General features: G+C 41.6%; 2 protein-coding genes across 3 annotated transcripts; both read left to right on the top strand.

The window, feature by feature from the left end:
- Positions 1-1,114: 1,114 nt before the first annotated feature.
- Positions 1,115-13,555, top strand: mki67 (marker of proliferation Ki-67). Of its 2 annotated transcripts, none has more exons than XM_049562639.1 (17): positions 1,115-1,307; positions 1,903-2,005; positions 2,448-2,529; positions 2,826-2,941; positions 4,051-4,120; positions 4,247-4,322; positions 4,754-5,407; positions 5,543-5,775; positions 5,880-6,477; positions 6,803-6,918; positions 7,138-7,315; positions 7,429-7,572; positions 7,703-8,703; positions 9,198-9,246; positions 9,383-9,460; positions 9,798-10,946; positions 11,216-13,555. In XM_049562639.1, the coding sequence occupies exons 2-17, from the start codon at positions 1,917-1,919 to the stop codon at positions 13,282-13,284; spliced, it is 6,702 nt and encodes a 2,233-aa protein (XP_049418596.1). In that variant the 5' UTR covers positions 1,115-1,307; positions 1,903-1,916; the 3' UTR covers positions 13,285-13,555. The 2 variants fall into 2 exon arrangements, with proteins under 2 accessions (XP_049418596.1, XP_049418594.1); XM_049562637.1 differs by having other exon boundaries at positions 9,795-10,946.
- Positions 13,556-14,235: 680 nt separating this feature from the next.
- On the top strand, positions 14,236-22,908 carry tut1 (terminal uridylyl transferase 1, U6 snRNA-specific). Its single transcript, XM_049562636.1, has 10 exons — positions 14,236-14,474; positions 15,649-15,839; positions 16,022-16,228; positions 16,322-16,436; positions 16,535-16,662; positions 16,790-17,016; positions 17,148-17,257; positions 18,098-18,220; positions 21,199-21,291; positions 21,463-22,908. The coding sequence occupies exons 1-10, from the start codon at positions 14,399-14,401 to the stop codon at positions 22,575-22,577; spliced, it is 2,385 nt and encodes a 794-aa protein (XP_049418593.1). The 5' UTR covers positions 14,236-14,398; the 3' UTR covers positions 22,578-22,908.
- The last annotated feature ends 821 nt before the right edge of the window (positions 22,909-23,729 follow it).

The following is a 23,729-nucleotide window of genomic DNA, read 5'->3' as shown; positions in this document are numbered from 1 at the left end:
ACGGAATATATTAGAGGAATTTACATGAAACTGAAACTCTTTGCCACCTGATCCAAGCCCTGGCTAGATTTACACATTGTTGAGTGAGGCTTAGCTCTACTATACAGTGCACAGTACACTGAGTATTTAATTATTGTTTGATAAGATCAAAAACTAATTGTTATTTGATGATGTGCACTAGACTCAGGCACACAAATCTCTATTTGACTTCAGGCCTATAATGAATCGCTTTCAAATTAGTTGGCACACCTAGTCTTACAACCACTGCTGACTGCGTTGCACAAACAATTATTTCAACTGAATAATTTCTTTTCCCACCAGCAATTTATTAACAGATTTATTTTAAGAGCATAATGTTGCAAGTAGGGGTTTATAAATATATTTCACTAACACAGACATAGCAGAAAAAGCACAGGTGTAATTAATAGCATTAATGATGTCCCTGTTCAGGCCAATAAAGCAGTATACATAAAATGAGGGCCCGGGGAAACTTTAATACATGTTAAAATATGGCCCTCATTGATTAATGACACCTGTGCTTTTTTCTGATTGTGTTTAACAAAAAGAGTACTACAAATAATGGCTGCTCAATGCTGTGATTCAAAGCATGAACCAGTGCATAGGATTTAGCTGTGGGTGTTTCTAAAAAATATCCATTCAGCTGGAGCCTGTTGATGTTTATGAAAAATCTTACAGAGGTTGGTGGAAAAATAGGAACATAATTATAACTGTTAAAACATATATCTTTTAAATCTCTGGACAGCAGTACAAATGCCAAACCTAATAGCTGTTTGGGCTCTTGAGAAGCCAAGCCCCGCCCTCTTACCAAGCTGTGACGTATCAACCAATCACAATCGTTCGCGCGGAATTTCAAACGTTTTTCAAATCAGATTCCCTTTACCGTAGTGAAATTGCTCCGCCATACTCATAAACAAAATAGTCCCTTACATGTAGACGCGAGTTCAATTTGTTACCGAGAAGGAAATTGGAGTTTAAAACGCAGCAAAATAGACAAAACATATATATTTGACCCCAAAACATCAGTTAATCCGACTTTTGTTTTTCTCTGGAGGTTACTGTATTTTTCTAGTATGGCGGAGTGATACCACGGCACCCACGGCGAGACGTCAATGACGGCTGTTCAAAGTAGCATACGTTAGCCACTCGTCGGTATACATTGTAGGGTATGGTAAGGTATCAATGTAGGTTTAGTCTGACATGATATTATAGTAAAATTCCTCTTTGCCACATCCCGGTCGATGTTTATGGATTGCCAGAAGTTGACGTGTCTTTGAGTGGACTTCCAGGTAAGGCTAACGATGCCTGCAAATATTTTTCAGTCTGTCGTATAGTCGAGACCACCATAAGCCAGGCTTAGCTAACTTGGCGTTAACGTTACAGGTCTCACTGAAAAGTGTCTTGTTTTATTGTTAAGTTAGGTGCTACTGTAATTTGAGGTATTTTCTACGTTGACGTTCATTTCTGACAATATTATAACGTCACTATCGAGGCGACATTGCACGTGGGGTGTCGCAGAATTGTCAGCATTGTGATTTAACTTAATGTTACACTAACGACGATCTAACGTTACTGAGCTGAAACAAATGAACACAACGCCGACGTAAAATATAGTACTGGCTAAAAACATCGCTAGCTGACTTCAATAATCGAGTCAACTTACGTTTAAAGCAACGTTAACATGTAGCATAGACATGCCCTCTCCCTGCACATATGTTGCTTCCAGTTAGATTAATGTTTCTGTGAATCTACTTTCTGACTATAAAACGTTAACGTTATGTACTACACAAATGTACCTGTGTTTACCTAATGCTAACACGACGTTGTTGTTAAGCTAGCTAGTGGTCTGTTAAGTTTGATACCTATGTTTGCCATTGTTCCCAGGTAACGTTACGAAAATGCCTTTGCATGGAAAAATAGTCGTGGTGAAGAGGAGTGGAGGAGATGGGACTGAGTTTCCTCTTACTGCAACATGCTTATTTGGAAGGTGAGTTCAATAAAACGCATTTGGTGGATATAATGTTGATTTTTCCATGTCATGTGGTCAAATTAAATCTTCTTTATTTTCTCTTGTCTTATTGTAATGGCACTAGTTTTGCCTTTTAAGATATCAGACTGAAAACATGCACATGTTGTGTTAGAGGCCACATTTACTGTGTGGCCTCATGTTGAGGTGGACAGATGTCCTTGTGCTATAAAAACTCCACTGGTTTGGGGGCGGGCCATCTGCGAGTGACGTCAGAATCTTGCATGTTTGTTCCCTGTTTTTAAATCAAGTACAACAGACTCCTGATTGTGTAGTCAAAACTCCAGTTCACAAGTTCACCCTTTTAGACCATAGAACATTTCATTTGCTGCTCATGAACAAGCACCACTTACATCTTAACTGTCTCTTTTGTTGACACATTTGTTTCTTTATTATCTTACAGGAAGCCTGATTGCGATATTCGTATTCAGCTTCCACAAGTCTCCAAGGAGCATTGCAGAATTGACTTGAATGAAAATAAAGAGGTAACAGCACATTTTGACCATGACCACATTAACTTGTCACAGTGTTTCAACCTTATATGATATCTAGAATAATAAGGAACTGTTATTGAATAGTTACATTAATGTCTTCATGTTTTCATCATTTTAAAAGTTAATTTTGTGGATGCAAAAGAAGTGTCATTGCTTAAATCACTTGTGAATTCACAGAGGGAAATCTTGGCCTAGATAGATTTAAAAGCCTAGCTGACACTTGTATTCTGCTTTGAGCTGCTTTGTCAGACTGTGTTTGAGGTGATGTTTATATTTGTCTCTTCCAGATCATTTTGACAAATTTGAGCTCTGTGAATCCAACTCGTGTCAACGGAGAGGTTTTGCAGCAGTCTGAGCGTTTGAAACACGGAGATGTGATAACTATTATTGACCGTTCTTTCAGGTGAGTGCGAAGTAAATATTTTGTTGCTTCAGACTTTTGCCTTCCGTAGTCACCACATGACTTTGTTAAAGGTCTAGTGTGTTGGATTTCGGGGGACATATTGTCAAAAATGGAATATAATACATGCTTTCTTTACTGTATAATTACCTGAAAATAAGAATTGTGTTTTTGTTGCCTTAGAATGAGCTGAATATATTTACATAGGGATCAGATCCTTGTCCACAGAGATCACTATGTCAGCTCCTCGTGTTTCTAGAGAAGCCCATAACTGACAAACCAAACACAGGCTCTAAATAGCGCCATTCATGTTGTCAAGGCAGCCACCATAGTTAGCAGCCCATCCAGCGACAAGCAATGTGTCGCGAAAAACAGATTTTTATTTATTTATTTTTTTTAATATGAAACTGCTTTATTTGGTGTTATTACAAGTTTTAATCACCTGCTCATGTAGAGAAAGAGAACTGTGGATAATTGGGCATCCGGTAAATACCTCCTGAACAATAACATTGCAGGAACTTTAAGTGGGAGAAGTTTTAGCTGGTTGCAATGTGCTATGCTCACCGCTAGATATTACCAAGTCCCCCTAAATTTTATACAGTGGAATGTTAAGTAATATGACCTCCAAGAGCATCCTTTTGTTTCAAAAGCCTAATTTGTACCTAGGTAAATTTAGACAACAAATATTAACTGCAAACATACAATACATGTGCAGTGTATTTACTTTTAATAGAACTTTAAGATTTAAGCATAATCTGCTACCACCAGACCACACACCATTTTCATTTCCATAATCAACATACCATTTGAATATATATTCCTCACCAGCTGCAAATGCTGTTTCTATTGTTTCTACAAGAGTTTTCCAGTTATGTGACCCTGCATTCACTGTGTTTGTTTTTATTGGTGGTTTCACCTCTCCTTATATAAACCTGTTTTCCAAGAACACGTTGAAAGAAAATTAAATTGAAGTACCCACATAATGTGTTTGTTGAGCATGTATACCGGATGCAATGTTAAGGGAGAATCCATGGTCCCACTTCCCAGATGTTAGAATTTTCATGACAGATAAATAATGTCTTACTTAGATGTATTGCTAATTGTCATTTCAGGTTTGAGTACCCTCCAGCACCCACACCAAAGAAGAGGTCTTCCACAGGAGGCAAAGCTGACACTCTCAAAGTAAATTACACATTATTATCTTTTATCATTAGATCATTTCAGCCATCCCACTAGTGTGAATTTCCCTCCTCTCTGGATAAATTTGATTATTTTATATATCTGTTAATAAAAGTGTCTCATGCCTAGGTTCTTCACGATCAGCAAGTGGGGGACACAGTTACCTCTGAAACTGGAGATAAAAGGATCTCTGAAGTATCCACAGGTGAGACTGATAGTGTTCATTGTAAATTAGAAAAGTGATTGTGCTGTATTTGAAGACAATGTTGCACATCAACTATTAGTGTATTGCATTCCCAGAGTTGGTATTTCTGTTGCAGGTGAATAGACATTATAGAACTGAATCTGATCAAATGTTTTAAAACACAGAGAAAGAAAAGGGTAATTTGAATAACTTAGAGTTACAGTGGTCAACAGCCTGTCAAATGGATAAGTTACAGTCATTTTTGCATATTTAGCTCAGCCTATAAAACATCTGACAGATCAATGAATATGTTGTTGCAGCCCTACTCAAACACCCTGTCTCCCAAGTAGCTACAGGGATTTGGTGCCTGTAGTTTTTCTCCAGTCTCCTATTTTATGTTATCAAGTGTACAAGCCTTTTTTAAACTAAGTTTTATGTTTTGCTTATTTTAGATCCTCATCTGAAAGATGGAACTAACCATGACAACATCCAGCGATCCCTGGAGAAAACTTTGGAGGTGGAGCCCAAAGAGGAAGGCAAAACTGCCTCCCCCTTCAACGACCTGTATCAAATGATCAAAAAATCTCTGGATGTCAAGACCCCTCGGAAATCTTCTGCCAGTTTGCTTCAAACACCCACCTCGAGGTTTTGCACTCCAAAACCTGCTTCAGTCAGGAAAAATGATGAACCTGTCACTTGCACCGAAGATAAAAGCATTCCTCAGAAGAATGAAGCTAAAGTCTGTCTTGGAGCTGATGAAACTAAGGGGGCTGAAAACACAAGTGGTGGAACGCCAAAGTCTGTTAAGAAGCAGAGGAGGTCCTCCCAGGGTCCTTCTACTGAGATGGCCGCACCTGAAGTTGAGACAGCCGAAAAGTCTGAAGCAACTTCACCTCAGAAGAGAATCCGTACACCCCCCCAGAGGTATACTGCGTGTGAGGTTATTGAGCAAGTTACTGCTCAATCACCCAAATCACCTTTGAGACGGAGAAGCAACGAGGCCAAACCTGCAGTGACTCAGGAACAGGAAGCGCAAGCAGTGACTTCTCCCAAAACGAAGCGTTCTCCAAGGAACTCAGGATGTTCCTCAGCTGAAGTTGGAAAAGGTAAAGAGTATTGTAATACTATATTTCTCTTTAGATTAGATGGTTGTTAAACAAATTAAAGTAATTATTTAAGCATGTTACGTTGGCATATGATTTGTTACTGACGTACAATCATGTTTTCAATTCATTTATTAGTGAAAGAGACATCCAAAAAACGTAAAAGTGGAGAACTTGCAGCCGACTTGCCTACACCTCAAATAAAGAAGAAAAGGGTTTCTTTTGGAGGTTTCCTGTGCCCTGAGTTATTTGACAAACGTCTGCCTCCTGACTCTCCCTTACGCAAGGGGGCCAGTCCGCGGAGAAGCTTTTGTGTGTTTAAACCCAAACAGTCACTCCTGAGACGAGCGTCAGTCACTGGCTCGCTACAGGTAAGACTTGAGTGGAAGATAATGATTCAAATTGTTTGACCCAACTTTAAATAAATGTTAATTATCACATAATCCTATTTAAAATGGATCTTGTGTTTTTGTAGTTCGATGAAGAGCAACCAGGTAGCCCCAAAGTGCAAAGTCCTGCCAAAATGAGGACTCCGTCACCTAAGAAATCAAATGCCAAGAATGCTTCTCCTAAGACTCCAACGCCAGGAAAGAAATCACCAAAATCTAGGTCCCCTTCTCCCAAGGCAACATCTCCAGGACAGAAATCACCCAAATCCAAATCCCCTTCTCCCAAGGCAACATCTCCAGGACTGAAATCTCCCAAATCCAGATCCCCTTCTCCCAAGGCAACATCTTCTGCAAAGAAGTCACCAAAACCCAGGACCCCTTCTCCCAAGGCTGCGTCACCTGCTGAGAAGACACCAAAATCCAAAAGTCCATCTACTGCAAGAGGACGGTCTCCCACTGTTGGTGGAACACCAGGAGTCCAGACCCCCAGAGTACAAGGCCGCTTCTCTGTGTCGCGTATCAGCACACCATCTCCAAATGCAGAAGATGCTGTTACTGACCAGGTGCCTTCAGTCACAGTAACTCCTAAAATGCCCCAGAGGAGAAAGAGCATCTCACAAGAAACTTCAAGTGCTGCAAAAGTAATGCGCAGAAGAAGTGGCATTTCACGGGCATCCCTGAAAGGTATGTAAGACCCTGAAGTACATGTCTTACATTGCAAATGTTATTGATTTTAAGTGTGTGTACATGCATGATTGTGTGTTAAGCAGAGTGAGGTGGGAAGAGCAAAATAGAAAGCTCTAAACTACAATTTGGTACCGTGCATGAAATGGTAACATTTATGTTTTTAAACAGTGCATGAGTTGACTTTTGTCATTTATGATTAAACTGAGAATGGGGAAGTGGTAGTCCTGTCAATGTCTGACTGATGATGAAAATGTCTTCATGTTGTTGTTTTTTACCTATGGTATTTTAATTTGTATGTTTTTCTTTTGCTTGTTTCCTTAAGCCAAAAATTCCTGGGCAAACATTGTGAAATTTGGTCAACCTAAGGCTCAAGTGGTTGCTCCAGCTAAAAAAGCAGTCGCCAAAATGACAAAGAAGAAGACTGTGCCCAAACCACAGGTAAACTAAGATACTGTAATGACTACAGGGGACATTCACGTCATTGTAATGTGTTTTTTCCCTAGTCTCTGCAACTATCCAGGACCTGCTCAGTGAAGATTAACCCTCATTATTTTATACTCAGCCTGCATGTCAACTGTTACTGTAATGGGTTTATATCTTGTTGTCATAGTAGCATTTTAAAAACAGCAATCAACATGTCCTTCTCAATCTTCTCAGACCCCTGCAAGAAAAATCCAAGGCCATTTCAGCACTGGACATGCAGATTCACCTGTTACTATTGTTGTGGGCAGAGCTCACAAACAAAGGGTCGTACATGCAACTGGTGCTGCACCAAGACTGGTCACCAATACTGCTCTCCTTAAAAGGAACATGAAAATGGATGAGGACTTGACTGGTAATTACCTTTTTTTTGTTTGTTTGTTTGTAGAGCTGGAAAACAACCATTATTAGTGATGTAATCTGGACTTCAATATTGTACCTACTTATATTGTGTGTTGTGTTTTTCAGGAATTTCTGAAATGTTTAAAACCCCAGTAAATGAAAGGAAAAGGAGATCTGTGATCAATGAGGACAATGCCACAAAGACACCAGTGGGAGCTCTGGGCACATCTGTGGTAGAGCCATCAGTGTTGAACACACCAGAGGAGCCAGGTAAAGTGGTTCTTTCAAAACAAACAGTACCACCGCACAAACCATTAAATTTGTATTCTACTTAATCACTTAGGCTAAGGGATTTGTCAGATTAGGCCTGTTAGGTAATTAAATGTGCCTAATTTTACAGGCGAGATGATGGTGTCTCCACTGAGTGTTGCGTCCGCAGTAAAAGACAGAAAATACAACAGCGAGGCAGTCCAACGCCTCCTTAATGATGATCAAGAATCAAGCTTCGTCAGTGATGTCCCTGCCTTGGAGATTCACTCTGATGATTCTGGCGAACAGCAGTGCACAGATATGAAGACAACCTCTCAAACAACTCCCAAACAGAAGCCAGAATTACCGGAGTGTCTCACTGGAGTGAAGAGGATCATGAAGACGCCAAGGCAGAAGGCTGAACCTGTTGAGGACTTGAGAGGGAGACTTCTGAAAACTCCAAAGCAGAAACCTGAACAACAGGAGTGTCTCACTGGAGTGAAGAGGATCATGAAGACACCAAGGCAGAAGGCTGAACCTGTTGAGGACTTGAGGGGGGGACTTCTGAAAACTCCAAAGCAGAAACCTGAACAACAGGAGTGTCTCACTGGAGTGAAGAGGATCATGAGGACACCAAGGCAGAAGGCTGAACCTGTTGAGGACTTAAGAGGGAGACTTCTGAAAACTCCAAAGCAGAAACCTGAACAACAGGAGTGTCTCACTGGAGTGAAGAGGATTATGAAGACCCCACGACAGAAAGCCGAGCCCATTGAGGACCTGAGAGGCAAGGTTTTGAAAACCCCCAAGCAGAAACTTGAACAACAAGAGTGTCTCACCGGAGTAAAGAGGATGATGGAAACTCCAAAACGGGAAGCTGAACCTGTGGAGGACATCCGAGTGGAACTTCTGACAACTCCCAAACAGGAGGCTGAACAACAAGAGTGCCTTACTGGAGTTGAAAGCATTTTGAACACCCCCCAACAACGAGCTGAATCTCATGAAGACCTTCAAGAAAAACCTGTAGAAACTCCCAAAGCTCTAGAGGCTGCTGATGTGAGTTTGGATGATGAGAAGGAACTTATGGAGACACCAGACCAAGTGCAAGAATCTGCTCCACAGACTGAAGCCACAGGACAACTGGAGACAAATGAGGTAGTGGAAGCATGTGCATCAACTTTTCATTATTTTATCAGAAGGATTAGTTTGAATTTAGTATTTTTTTCTCACAGCGACTGACAGCTAAAGTGTGATCATTAATAGGAACAGTTTGGATTCAGCCATGTGACAAAGCAAACAATGAACCGAACAATGCAAAAGTTTCTTACTGGGGTTGTTAATATTAGCAATTCTTTCACGTTGCAGAAAGTCAATTGAATGAATATGAAAAACAAAGAGTTTGGTTCAGAGCTTAAACATGAGTGTCAGGTTCTCACAGTTGAGCAAACTGCAGTTTCCTGCAGTCATTTCCTTGATAAAACACGAGTAAACATTTAGGCATATTTCGTTTTTCATCAGCACAGATCTGAGAGATCAAAATCTGTGTACCAACAGACTGACAATATTAATTTTTATCAAGCTTCATGAGATATTTGTTGTCTGCATGGATTACTTCAAAGTGTAAAAATTGTTTTTGATTTATTTTTTAGCAGGTAGAAGATCAAACACCTCTGGATTGTGAAGAAGGCGCAGCAAAAGGTGAGTTGGTTCTTAAGTTTGATAACTATAATGGTAGATGAGTAATGAATGACTTCACTTGGGGGGGTTATGTAAGCTGCATTACAATGAAGAGCTGATCATTTCTGTGGTTTTATTGTCTTCTCTCCTCACGTAGAACTAGACTTTGCCCATGAGGAGCCACGAGGCGATATCCCATCAGATGTGATTGCTCTCCATGATGACATAGAAAAGGGTATGTTGGCTATTTTAATAGGTTTGTTCTGTTAAAATTATGTACAATAAGATAATGTTTAACAATGTCTGAAAACAGACTTTTAGAGATGTGCTGTCTCTAACATTATTGGAATTGTTTGTATTGATACACCTTGAAGATATGGAAATTCTGCTCTTAAACATTTTTACGTTGCTTTTGTTGGACTGCCTGAAAGAACCATAGCACAAATAATACTTCCTATGGAACCCTATTGTCAAAACATGTCTAAAACCTGATGCAAGTATTTCAACAGCTAAAAACTACGACAACTTATTTTTCTTGTATTCTTATAATTGTTTTTGTATTATTTTAGAAGAAGATGCAAAAGAAGTTGTCGTTGATGACCACGTAGAGGAAGTGCCAAGTGGACACAATAATAACGAATCATCAGATGCTTCGGAACCTCTCTCTGAACCAGCTGTAGATGAGATATCTGCGGAACAACCCAAAGTGGACACAGTGGATGAGACTTTACCTGAAGACAAACCTGAAGTGGACGCAGTAGATGAGAGTTCACCTGTAGAACAAGCTGAAGTGGACGCAGTAGATGAGAGTTCACCTGTAGAACAAGCTGAAGTGGATGCAGTAGATGAGAGTTCACCTGTAGAACAAGCTGAAGTGGATGCAGTAGATGAGAGTTCACCTGTGGAAGAACCTGAGGTGGAGACTGCTCCTGGAAAAGTCACAGAAATGGACACAACTGCCACGGATCCTGACCCTAAGAAGAAACCTGTTCGTGGCAGAAGGGCAAAAACAGTGGAACCTAAAGCACCTGAAGATGCTGTCGTCTCTGCTCCAGTCAGAGGAAGAAGAGGGAAGAAAGCTGAAGCTACAGAACCACCTGCCATTGAAACTGCTCCTCAGGCACCTGTAACTGAGAGTTTACCTGAAGAGGAGACTTGCAAAGTCACCGAAACAGATGCAGCCATTGTTGAGAATAAATCTGTTAGAGGCAGAAGGGCGAAACTGGTGGAGTCTAAACCAGCTGATGATAATCAGGAGGCAGCAGAACACTCTGAAGAACCCGTTGCTCCAACCCCAGTCAAAGGAAGAAGGGGAAAGAAAACTGAAGCTGCTGCTGGACCACCTGCTGTTAGACAAACAACAAGAGGCAGAAATGCAAAGTCTCAAGAGAGCAATGATGATGAGGTCACGAAGGAGAAAAGTGCCTCTCTGCCTTCCAAACCAACCCTTAAAACTAGAAGAGGAAGAAAAGCTTCTGATGATCAAGTGGAAACCGTCCAAGAGGTCGCCGCTGAAACTGAAATGGTGCCAGAACCTAAGAGTGAACAGAGCCCCCCAGTTGAAGTCAACATCGAAGCAAATGACAGTGCATCACCCCAGGAGAAGGCTGTGAAGCCCAAGAGAGGGAGAAAAGCTAAACAGCCTGAAGAACCAGTGCTAGAGCAGCAAGATTTACCCATTACTCAGAGTGAGGATGCTCCTGAAATGGACACAGCTAAAGGTATTTAATTTTTCTTGTTTTTATTTCTGCTGTTGAGTTGTTGGGCTAAACTGAAATCACCTAAAACTATTTCTGACCTCTAAAACAAAAAGGAGGGAGGGACTTTGGATAAATGGGTTTTCCATTCTCCATTTTCCATATAAATGCACAGTCTTCAATAAACACACAAATCCTGACTCGTATTATATTTAACTAATCAGTCGTTTGACAGTTTAACCACTGTAAATGTAAAGGTAACATTGCTCCTTTGTTTTCTCCTATTATTTCAGAAGCAAATGCAAATGAAGTCTGCAGCGACCAGCTGGAGGTGGTGCCCAGTGCAAGTGATGAAAATAAATTATCAGATGCCATGGAAACTGTTCCCCAGACGCCTGTAACTGAGAGCCTACCTGAAGTGGAGACAGCCACTTGCAAAGTCACCGAAATGGATGCTGCTGTCGTTCAGAAGAAAACCGTTCGAGGCAGAAGGGCGAAACTGGTGGAGTCTAAATCGGCTGAAGATAAACAGGAGGCGGCAGAACATTCTGAGGATCCTGTCGTCTCTGCTCCAGTCAGAGGCAGAAGAGGGAAGAAAACTGAAGCTGCTGCACCAGCCGCTGTAAGACGAACGACAAAAGGCAGAAATGCTAAATCTCAAGAAATCATCTCTGAAGACAAACCTGAAGTGGATGCAGTAGTGGAGAACTCACCTGTGGAACAATCTGACGTGGACGCAGTCGATGAGAATTCATCTGAAGAACAACCTAAAGTGGAGACTGCTACTGTAGAAGTCACAGAAATAGACACAACTGCCACGGATCCTGACCCTAAAAAGAAATCTGTTCGTGGCAGAAGGGCAAAAACAGTGGAACCTGAAGCAGCTGAGGATAAACAGGAGGCTGAAGATGCTGTTGTCGCTGCTCCAGTCAGAGGAAGACGAGGAAAGAAGGCTGAAGCTGCCGCACCACCTGCTGTTAGACAAACAGGAAGAGGCAGAAATGCAAAGTCTCAAGAAAGCACCTCCGATGATAAACCTGAAATGGTACCAGAGACAGCTGCGGAAATAACACCTGTGACTGAGATTTCCATTGAAGTTGTGAGTGACCAGAGTGATCCTGCACCTTCTGTAGAGGAAGCTGTCGTGAAGCCTGTTCGAGGGAGGAAAACTAAACAAACACCAGTTGAGCCATCTCAACCAGAGCCAGAGAAAACTGAAGCTGTGAGTGACGAGCCTGTTGTGATAGATGCTCAGTCTGAAAAGTCCATTCCTACTGTTGCAAAGCCCAAAAGAGGGAGAAAGACCAAACCTGATACTGTTGAGCAAAATGAGGTGGCAGAAGACACAGTTGTCGCCGTGGAGACCAAGCAGCAGTCTGAACCTCCAGTTAAGGCTAAGAGGGGAAGAAATGCCAAAAAGGAAGAAGTTGAGACTACTGAATCCCAGGAGCCGGCCAAAAAAGTGAGGAGAACCAAGAAGGCAGAGCAAGACCACGTAGAACCACAAGAAGAAGTCCAAACGGTTGAAAATGTTGTTCCAGAGGAGGCTGAAGCGACACTTGTTGCTGAACCAGTGAAGGTTGATGAACAGGCTACTGTAGCTGCGAAACCCAGGAAAGGAGGCCGGAAAGCAAAACAAGACACTGAGAGTGAAACTCCTGTCGAACCCACTGAGGTCCCTGCGGTCAAACGGGGCAGGAGAGGAAAACAAGTTGCTGAAGAAGTTGCAGTCACTGCTGTGGTACCAGAAGAAAAACCTGAGCATGAGGTGGAGGCTGAAGAGAAGAAAGATGCCGAGCCAGACTCTCCAGTCATTAAACAAAGCAGGGGAAGGGGGGCGAAAACATCTTCAAAAAATGAGGCTTCCCAAGCCATTCCAGCCAAGAGAGCTCGTCGAGGTGCAGCTCTTCCTGTCGAGGAGACCAACGCAGAAGTTTCAGAGCCTACATCAACTTCAGTAGAGCCTGCCAAAAGGGGGAGACGGGCAGCGGCAAAGCCCACAGCAGATGATGCCACCGAAGAGTCAAGCAGTGCTGTTGTGGAAGACACAAAAACATCCAAAAGATCCGTCAAGTGGAACGCAGATGTGGAAGTCTTTGATATTCCAAAAGCAACACCAGTGAAGGCAGCGCGAGGCAGGAAGTCCAAACTTGACACTGAAAGCAAAAATGTGTCAAAGGACGATGACAAAGCTGAAGAGAAGGATCTCTCAGACAAAGTCATCGAAGCTCAGCCTGTCAAGAGAGCCAGGCGAGGGGCAAAGGTCGCTGATGTAACAGCAGAAGAGTCCACAAGCAAGGTGAAAAGTGTTGAGGCTGAGACACAGCCAAAAACCAGAAGAGGAAGACCAGCAAAAAAATAAAAAGCATCTGTATATAGTCTTAATCCCAGTGACTTGTTTTCCCCCATTTCCCATTTAACTTTTTTTTTGTACTTGTCATTTTTATTAGATCATACAGCATTTTATAAAGTAGTTTTATAGATGAAAATGACGCACTGCCTTTTTTTTTTTTTTCTCCAATACAGCAGGGAATCTTCTAACCATTTATATCGTGACAAGTTGTATGTTGTTCATTACTGGTTTTGCAAATATTTTTATGGTTTAAAAAAGTGATTTATTAAATTTTTTTGTACGGTGGAAAAATTGGTCTGATTTGTCTTTATGTCCTAACATTTCTCTGGTGCTTATGCATCAACATGTGGAGTTAAAATGGCTGCAATGGTAATTGTCCAAATGGCTTGAATATGGTTTACATATAGCATTGTGTAGGTACAGGTACTGCTCTGGTGACAGGGCTTCATCAGTCATATTTTTGATAGTTACAGATAGTGCAGGTAAATGAGACTGAAAAGGAAATGGCATTACATTTACTTTCATGGACAGCTTAGTGTGGGTGCAGGTCTGATTATATAAGATGAGGCAAAAGGAAAAATAAAATGTGTTTCATGTGCTGTCTATATTACTTAAAGAGAGGTATGTGAAATAGTGAATCAGCCACATGTAAATTGGTTAATGCACTAGGGGGTTTAAAATAAAAATTCATAAAGGTTTTCTCTAAGACTGGGCCATAATGCATACTACAGTCAGTATGAAACAAACTACATTCAACAGTTTGATGATCCATCAGCACCTAAGACAGAAAAAAATCTGTAATCAATGCGATTATACATTTGAACCGTCTGAGTAAATACCACCAATACAACAGTTTATAAAGTCTCGTGAAAAGAAACATAATTCACACATTTTTAGTGTTTGCAGCACAAATGAACACAATTAAATTCCTCAGAACTTTGTGATAAAGCCGGAAAACAACCCGGACTGATTTTGGGGACGGACTCGAAACAAACGCAGGATCAACGCTGGAGGGAGATTTGAGAGACGCATGGAGGGCAGTCGACTCCACACTTCGCTGTGACGACCTCAGCGGTCGATTTATTTCTATTTTTTTCTCGATAATCATTCATTTCTCTCCGTCATGGAGGCAGACAGCGACATACAGACGACGCCGAGAGGGTTCCACTGCTCCCTGTGCAAAGTCAATTTACCAAACAGTAAGTAAGCTAACTTAGCCACATTTAACTTGTTTACAGGTGCCCTTAGTTTTTAGCGTAACTTTATCTATCTTATGGAGTACCGATACAACGTTACTGTCACTTGTATAACAAACGACATACCGTAAATGTCAGTGCCATGTGTTTTTAGAGCAGCTAGCTAACTTAATGTACTAGCCAGATACTTTTGGTGTGTTAGGCTGATGTTGGACAGAAATAAGCTAACAGATATAACGTTTAACAGTAGCCCTATCTTATCAAAGGAAGGATAAAACAAGTTTTAACTAGTTAGTATCTGGAGGTCTAAAATTGAGAACATAAAGGGGAGAAGGGCTTAGTTTTTACCTTGTAAGTATTGTATCACAGAAAAATACACCCTGCCAGTTTCTTGTTGCTAAATTCACATACACACTTCCTGCTCCTTTTTGTAAACATAGAAACTGTTAATGTGAAATATCCAAAAGATTTTGGATTGATCTAGATTGATTCATATAATTCAATTTACTCCTTTAACTTTAGGGATATTATTTGTTATTAATTTCATTATTCTCAATGCTAAAAAAAGAAAGAAATTATCATTGTCAGTTCCTGATTTATATCAATTAATTTTTTTATTATTCTTTTCTTCTGGAATTCAAAGCTCTTCTCAAAACACTTTCACTTCAAAGCTGTTAGAAAATTTTGCAAAATTTTCTCCCCCTAATCATCTGACTGAATATACCCATTTTCTCTGTATACTTGTACTCCTGGGTATCTTTTTTTAAATTTACTTAATTTTTATTTTAATTTATTGAATGTTCATTTTTATATAAATGTCTTAAATCATTGTTATTTATTTATACTTATATACCTAGGTCATATTTATATATGTATAGATAGATAGATAGAGATAGATATCCAAATCAAGTTTTTTTTTTATATAGCACATTTAAAAACTAATTTAAAAGAATGATACACAAATAAATATGTTCTGAGGAGGAGGATCTAAGAGGTCGGGAGTTGGAGTCGGGGCAGAGAAGTTCAGCAAAATACTGGGGTGCCAGCCGTTATGTATTAGATAACATACATTTGTTGTGTTTTGTTTGTTGAACATGCTCCATACAGTTTAATCTTTGAAACTACTGTATTTCTTAAAGGAGTTTAAAGTTATTGCTCGTACTTTAATCTTCCGCAGTGCCAAGTGTGGAGCAGCACATCAAAGGGCGGAAACACCAAACACTCAGCACTGTGCGGGCTACCAGGAAGACCCAGGAGCAGCACAGTGTGTTTGTCAGTGGCATCAAGCCTGACATCTCTCAGACTGACATAGCAGAATACTTCCAGCAGTTTGGGCCGGTCTCAGATGTTATCATGGATAAAGACAAGGTCAGTCAGCTGTTTACAATGATATGCAGCTCATTTTAAATGATGTCCATAGCCACACAGTGCTCGTCTGTACAGCATGTGTTCACTCCAGCAGTGCTGATGGTCAGTTTCTTTGCAGCATATGGAAAGTGACTGATGAACCCCAATGTACTCTGACCGGATGTGTCCCTCTGCACTCACAGGGTGTGTACGCCATCGTGCAGTTCACTGAGACTGACAGCATACAGGCGGCCCTGTCCTGTGTCGAGCATCGGATGAAAGGCTTAAAGCTGCGCGTCAAACCACGGGAAAAGAAGGATTTCAAGTTGATTCCCAAGAAGAAGAACGACCCGCAGAACCTCCAACAAGCTCTCGAACGTCTCAAACCTCAGCTGTGCCAGTTGGTGTCTGTAAGCATCTCATTGTTAAATATAAAGCCTGGTTTATACTTTTTTGATTATTTATTTAACAGTGCTACTGTGGTGTCTTTTGTTGTTCTCCAGGTGAATGCACAGATGCAGTACGTCGTAGAGCGATTCCAGCTGGGAGAAAACGAAAAGAAGGCCAGAGGGTTGCTGGTTCAACTCCTGCAAGAGGTTTTCGTGGAGTTTTTTCCAGGTGACCTTTTTTGAGCACATGTACACAGTCTCACATAGTGATAAATGTAGAAAAGACTGCCTCACTCATTTTTAATTCTTCATTTGGATTGTTTACAGACAGCCAGATTCAGCCATTCGGGTCATCTGTCAACACTTTCGGCATCCACTCCTGCGACTTAGACCTGTTCCTGGACCTGGAAAACACCAAGGTGTTCCAAGCCCGTGCCAAGTCTACCACAGAACAGGTCTGACATTTTTATAAGCATTTGAACCTTTGAAGTGCCTTCTATTTAATTCATGGCCAAAATATTAACTACTATGTTGACATGCTGCTGTGTGTTGAACAAATTTTTGTCATCCCTCTTTCTTCAGGCAGGGGAGGGCACATCAGACGATGGCCGCTCCGAGGACTCCATCCTGTCTGACATCGACCTGTCCACCGCCTCTCCGGCTGAGGTCCTGGACCTTGTAGCGACAATCCTCAGACGCTGTGTCCCCAGTGTGCACAAAGTCCAGGTGGTCAGCGGTGCTCGTCTCCCCGTAGTCAAGTTCCATCACCGTGAGCTCAACCTGCAGGGCGACATCACCATTAACAACAGGTCAGTCAACGACTCTTACGATTTCCTAAGACTCAGAAATCTTTTGGATGTGGTGTACGAAGTTTCTATGTTGTACAGCGAGCTGAGTTACAGTACATTTTTCTTTTCTCCTATTGTGTATCCCTCACTAGACTTGCAGTAAGGAACACCCGCTTCCTCCAGCTGTGTTCAGGGATGGAGGACAGGCTGAGGCCTCTGGTGTACACCATCCGCTACTGGGCCAAGCAGAAGCAGCTGGCTGGTAAGATGACATTACTTGCACCATGGAGCATAGATTATAGCACTAATTCTGTTGTAATTATATATATATATATTTTTTACAGTCAAAATGAATGCACTGTGGTTATCTGTGCATGTAGGTTGTTATTGCATTGTTTGGTCAGCAGATGTCAGTAGAACTCCACTTGCCCTTTATGATCCTGTTAGGATCTGTGTGGACACACTGATTTGCAAAGCTTTGTAGTGCCTTGTTATAGAAGCTGTGGGACAAGTACAGCTCCTTGTGTGCAGGCTGTGTCCACTGATAAAGAATCACATCTTAATACAGAGCGTTCTTCACTGAAGAGCGCACTAATTACCTTTACGCCTGGGGCATATCATCTTTGTTCCCTTTGATGAACTGTAGGCTCCATGCAGCTTTTAACAAGGCACTTGTGCAGAGTGATTAGCACAGCATGATGAGGTCAGATGAGTGTTAGGCTGCTGTAAACCAGATGTTTTGAAGCAATCGCATAGATCAGTGTTGCCAGGTACGAAAAACCAAATAAGAAAAGTTCCAAAAAATGACACAAGTACATTTTCTTATTTCAAATTAAGCACACAGGTTTCAGATAAATCATTTTTGAGATGCAGTTAGATCATCCATGGCCGATCCAGGATCTGTTTGCTGGATTATACTTTTTTTTTTTTCATTACTAAGGAACAAGACAACCAAAGCCATGCCACACAAGCCTCTCCACACTATTACAGACCCGTTGATGTGTCATCTCTGGACTATATCCTATATATATATTTTTTGCACAGCATTGCACTCATTATGGTTTCTTCCTTCACACTATCCCATTCATGTTATAATGTGTAGGTAATCCCAGTGGTGCCGGTCCCCTACTCAACAACTACGCTCTGACACTGCTGATCATCTACTACCTGCAAAACTGTGATCCCCCCGTCCTCCGCACAGTGGACCAGCTCAAAGACATGGCCTGTAAGTGCTGCATTGCCTTTGCTGTCACTCACTGAGCCTCATGCAAGAACATTTTGTATTCTCATCCTGAACTACTTTTACCTCTTTTCTGTGCTGTTTGCTCATACGAGTATACCCAAGTCAAATTCATGGAACTCTCTTAAAGGCAGCATGAGTAGGATTTTCCGAAACAACAATTTATAGACTCACACAAAAGCAGGGATGCACGATAATGTCGGCACGTCAACGTGCTTTTTCTTAATTTGCACATTGACGGAATATTGCATACATTGAAAAGTATTTTATTTCATGTCTCCATCTGCTGGTAGGCACGATAAGAACATACATGCATAATTTGGTGTTAATTCCACTAGAAAGGAGACTTGATAATTACTAAAATTAGGTAGGGAAAAAAGCGGATATATTGATGTCAGTCAAATGAGTTGTTACATATCGGATATCAGCAAAAAATCCAATATCATGCATCCTTAAACAAAAGTAATCCCTTTCTGTCATCACTTATGACCCTCTAGAAGTGTGTGACAGTTTATTTATCTGCAAAGACCTTTCCCTCTGCCTGTATTTGTTATTTTGCTGTGGGGATGTTCCTGCATGTGAAATCAGCCAAAATCAGCGTACAGGGTGTGAAGGCAGGGCTATGAAACATAGCGACCAGGAGCCAAACTTGAGCGCGCGTCCAAGAGGAGCCGGAGAGAAAGGGCCAATTTTGAATGTTGTTTAGAAAATGCAACAGTGAAATCCTTGTCTTTCTGCCTTTAACTACACAAACTTGCCGCCTGTTTCTCAGGAGGTGAGATTTTGTCATCAGTGGGGGTTTTTTCCACTGAGAAAGAGAATCAGACTTTCTGTTCATGACTTTATTAACACGTTGGGACAACTCATGAATTTAGTTCATACCCAAGACAGATTATGAGGAAATTATAGCAGAGATTAAATAAAAAAATACCTTTTTAACCCTTTTAGATCACATTCCTGCTCATATTGTGCACCCCTGTAACGATATATACCAAAATGAAAAACCAGTTTCTTTGTATTCTTTTATCATAATCAAATCACGTTTTCATCCTGTAAAACAAACTATGGCATGTCTTTTGTAAATTTGTACCGACCAATTTGACATCCACCCATCAATCAATCTGCAACTCTCAGCCACACAGAGCTTAGATTAAGCTAGCTACAAACAGCATGCTACGTTGTAAGTTTTCAACGATCAAATCAAATTTTTCCCAACCACAGACTGTAGTATCAGAGTATCAAATACAAAATATGATTAGTATAAAATGGCTTACAATGTGATATTCCACCCATAGAATCTTGCCTACGTATCCGCTTTCACTCAGAAATAAGCCTACATCGTGATATTGAAACTAGATGCTCTCTAAATGTTGTTTCTTGTTTCTGTACTTTAAAGGGATAGTTCGAGTTTTTGGACATGAAGTTGCATCTGTAGCTCTAATGTGACGGTGTCACTACTCTCAACGAGCCTCCTGCTCTGAGAAATGGCCCGTAGCTTACCGGAGAAAAAGTAGTTCTGAAGATGTACGGGGGACACGTAACCAAAAGGTTTTAAGTTACAAAAAAGTATGCATGTGTTTTGTTAGACTATTTCAATAATTTTAAATCATCCCCGCATTACGTCAGACCTTGCTATCAATTGGGACTATTTTCTGGCCAGTATCACTCCGCCGTGCAGGCCCGCAAGACAGCACACCAGCAGAAATCAATTAGACAGTTCATCACCACGCCGTGCAGGTGCGCAGGATAGCAGCGGATAACAAAAACTTCATCGGCCGTTAGTTCAATCAAACATTTTGTTTTACAGACAGTCAGCTACAGACATCGTTATATAGACTGGTATTAGGTAATATATCTCTCTTTGGGCCCAGCAGTGCGGAAATTGCGTTTTCTCTGTCCGTCGGGATCTGTGGGCAGCTGAAGTGAGCTTGACATACGCGCAGTTGCTTCACCCTCGCCGGCTTGGTAGCGAGGTTCATCCCAATTGACACAAGCCAAAGTTGCCTACGGGTTATATCTGTAACAGGAAACCGATGGAATTGGGAGCTGGCGATGTTTTTATTCCCACAGCTGTTCGCACCATTTTGGTATTCCTCTGTTTACCTACAGCAGCTGACGAGGGTGTGTCGTGAGCCTGAGCCGGAGTGATACTGGCCAGAAAATAGTCCCAATTGATAGCAAGGTCTGACGTAATGCGGGGATGTTTTAAAATTATTGAAATAGTCTAACAAAACACATGCATACTTTTTTGTAGCTTAAAACCTTTTGGTTACGTGTCCCCCTTATATCTTAAGAACTACTTTTTCTCCAGTAAGCTACGGGCCATTTCTCAGAGCAGGAGGCTCGTTGACAGTAGTGACACCGTCACATCAGAGCTACAGATGGTCAGCATTTCACACAACTTCATGTCCAAAAACCCAAACTATCCCTTTAATGCCTCAGATGATGTTAACCACTCGTATGTGCCACTTAAAAACAAATCTGTTTCTATCAGTGGTTCATGCATGAGGCAAAATGTGTCCTGATCCCTGCTTCTCTACATTACTGTAAAATTAACAGTTGAAGCAGCCTTTATGACCAAAAATGGGGAAAGAAAATTATTACAAAAACAGAACAACAACCTGTTTTCTTTTTGATGTGTAGTTGTGAAAATGGATGCAAGAAAAAGCATTTAAACTGCAATTTAGACAGCAAATTACTTAGTTTTTGTGTGTTCAATTATGGGTACATTTGGGTAAGAATAGTCTGAGATTTTATTTGGTTTTCATTTCCGTGTTTTAAATATTTCACTTTTAAACGCAATGATGTTTCCAGTCAGGTTAAAAAGGCTTTTATATTGTAGATGATTTAAATGGATCCATACAGTAAAAACAGTAGGTAACTTTGTCTGTTTTGCTGTCATTTAGATTTCAGTGCTGTTTGTTTATGTGTTTATTAACAGCTGTGTGTTAACCTTAATGCAGGTGAGGAGGAGGAGTGTGTGATTGAGGGCTGGAACTGCACCTTCCCTAGTCAGCCTATTGCTGTGCCCCCCAGCAGGAACACACAGGACCTCTGTAAGTTAGAGTCATTTTTGTTAAAGATTTCTTGCAACATTTTTATATGAAACCGAGCTTCCTCATGAATTATAGTTACGACATAATCTAAACTCTAAAACACAACGCCAACATCATCACTGCAACCCTTAACTGTCACTCTTCATGTCCATGTTTGTCTTCTCTATCTAGGCACCCTGCTCTCTGGTTTCTTCTCCTTCTATGCTAATTTTGATTTTGCCAGTAGTATCATATCTGTCAGGACAGGGCGTGCACTCCCAATCACTCATTTCCTCAGCCAGGATAAAAAGGAAGAGGCTATGCAGGAGGAAAAACCCACCAAGACCCAACCCCACAGCCCCAAACTAGGCCCCCTTAATCTCTTAGACCCCTTTGAGCTCTCCCACAACGTCGCCGGAAACCTGAATGACCGCTCTCAGCGCAGCTTCCAGAGGGAGTGCCAGGAGGCTGAGAAGTACTGCCGCAGCCTGCAGTACCAGCGCAAATCCACCAAGGGGAAATCATGGGGGCTGGTGCGCTTATTCACCCCCCACGGGGAGGTACCACATGCCAAAACAGAGCAGCCGACCATCAGCATCCCCTTCAAATCAGCATCGCTCCCTGAGGCGCTGCGTAATCAGCTGCACATGGCGGGAGACGGTTTCCGGCTGCTGTGGTTTCAGAAGGTTTGCTCTGCCGTGGAGGGAGTCCTCCAAAGTGTTCTCAGGTGTCACCTTGCTTCCTCCACAGGCGAGGATTTGGCTGCTGTGGAAATGGAAACTACCTCAGCATCCCTCAACACATCAACAAATGACAGCTGTGACAGCGTTGAATCCCAAAACGAAGCCAGCCCTCTGGGCACGGCTGTAGTCGGTGCCAAGAGGCAGCTATCTTCTGGCAGTGATGCCTCTGTGTCGCCCCAAGGCAAAAAGCCAAGGCTGGCGAAAAGAGGCAAGCCCGAGTCCCCTCACTGGATCTGTGTGCAGAGGCACATAGTGTGGGCTGGCAGGAGAAAAGTGAGGAGGGAACTGATCAAAGATGCAGACTCGAGGCCGGAGGGCAGCTGTATGGAGCTGGAGTCTCAGGTCACAGCTCACATCATTGAAAAGGAGCCAGAGCTCAAGGAGCCCCTGGAGTTCAAGGTCCAGCCCCAGATGGTGGGCGAGACGGAAAGCACAAAGGCAGTGCTCAGGCTGGAGCCAACCAGCGACAAGACAGGAGTGTTTCATGACTTCTTTCATTTCCTGGAAGCCTTCTTACCTAAGATGGTAGAGACACTGCTACAGAAGGAAGTGGGGAGCGCTTAACATGCTGTGTCAGATACGTTTCCATTAAAGAATTTTGATTTTCTTTACTGCTACTTGTATTAACCCTTTAGAGTGGGACTTTAAAGAGCATAAATGTTTTATGTTGACCAGGCTTCATTTATCATATTTGTAACTGTAGGCTTTGTCAGAATATTAAGTTTGTAATGTTTTCATGTGTATTTGTACTTTTGTTCAGAATACCATTTCCCAATGAAGCTGTACTTTTATGTTAAAAATTATGCTCTTAGATGATGAAGTTTAAAGGGAAACTTCAGAAGGAGACATTTCATGCACACAGTATCTGATGCTGTCTTCAAAAGAATAAAACAAGCCTTTGTAAAGCACTGCCTCCTTCCATGCCCAGTGGCTGTGATTAGTCAGGACCATATGTACATTTATTTTGCCTTTACGCATCATTTTTACACTTGATTTTTCCATAAACAATCAGTCATTGTATTGTGCTTTGGTTCAGCTTTTGCTGCCAGAAAGGGGCCATTGAGTGGAGCTTTTATCCAGTCAGGTCTTTGCTCATACGGCTGAGACAGATGAGAGTAATTACTCAGGCAGGCAGACTGCTTTATTACAGCAGGACAAGCGGGAGCTGAGGGATGCACAGAGCTCCCGTGTACTGATTAACATCATTCATCTTGATTTTAAAGGGAAATGCAGATGGCCAGCAGGTTAGATGGGGCTGTGGAGGATGGAGATAGCTGTGATGATGAAGTTGTTTGGGATGGTTTACCGCATGTTAATTTGCATTGTTGATAGGATATTTGTTGTGGCTGTGAAATACAAGATAAAAATGTGAAATAAGGACTCAAGACATTTGTAGTCCAGCAGAAATTAGGATGTGTTCTTTGGCAGAAAATACAATATAACTGTAATGCCTCCAAAATCTATTGCCAAATCAAATGGGCTGTTTGTTAAAGGGACAGTACATATTTTTACTCCAACCTGAAGTGCTATTTATCACTGAAGATTGTTATGGTGTCAGTTATCGGGTGTTGGAGATACTGGCTGTAGAGATGTGTGCCTTCTCTCCAATATAATGGAACTAGATGCCACTCGGCTTGTGCCAAACAAAGCCAGACACTAGTTATCTTGTGCACACGATTAAAAAAAAAAGTAACCTCTCGGGAATTTAGGGTCTCT

This window comes from Epinephelus fuscoguttatus, linkage group LG20 (genome assembly GCF_011397635.1).
Source record: "Epinephelus fuscoguttatus linkage group LG20, E.fuscoguttatus.final_Chr_v1".
Lineage (NCBI taxonomy): Eukaryota > Metazoa > Chordata > Actinopteri > Perciformes > Serranidae > Epinephelus > Epinephelus fuscoguttatus.
Note: the sequence above shows the minus strand (reverse complement) of the source record. Positions and strands in the feature narration are given on the sequence as shown.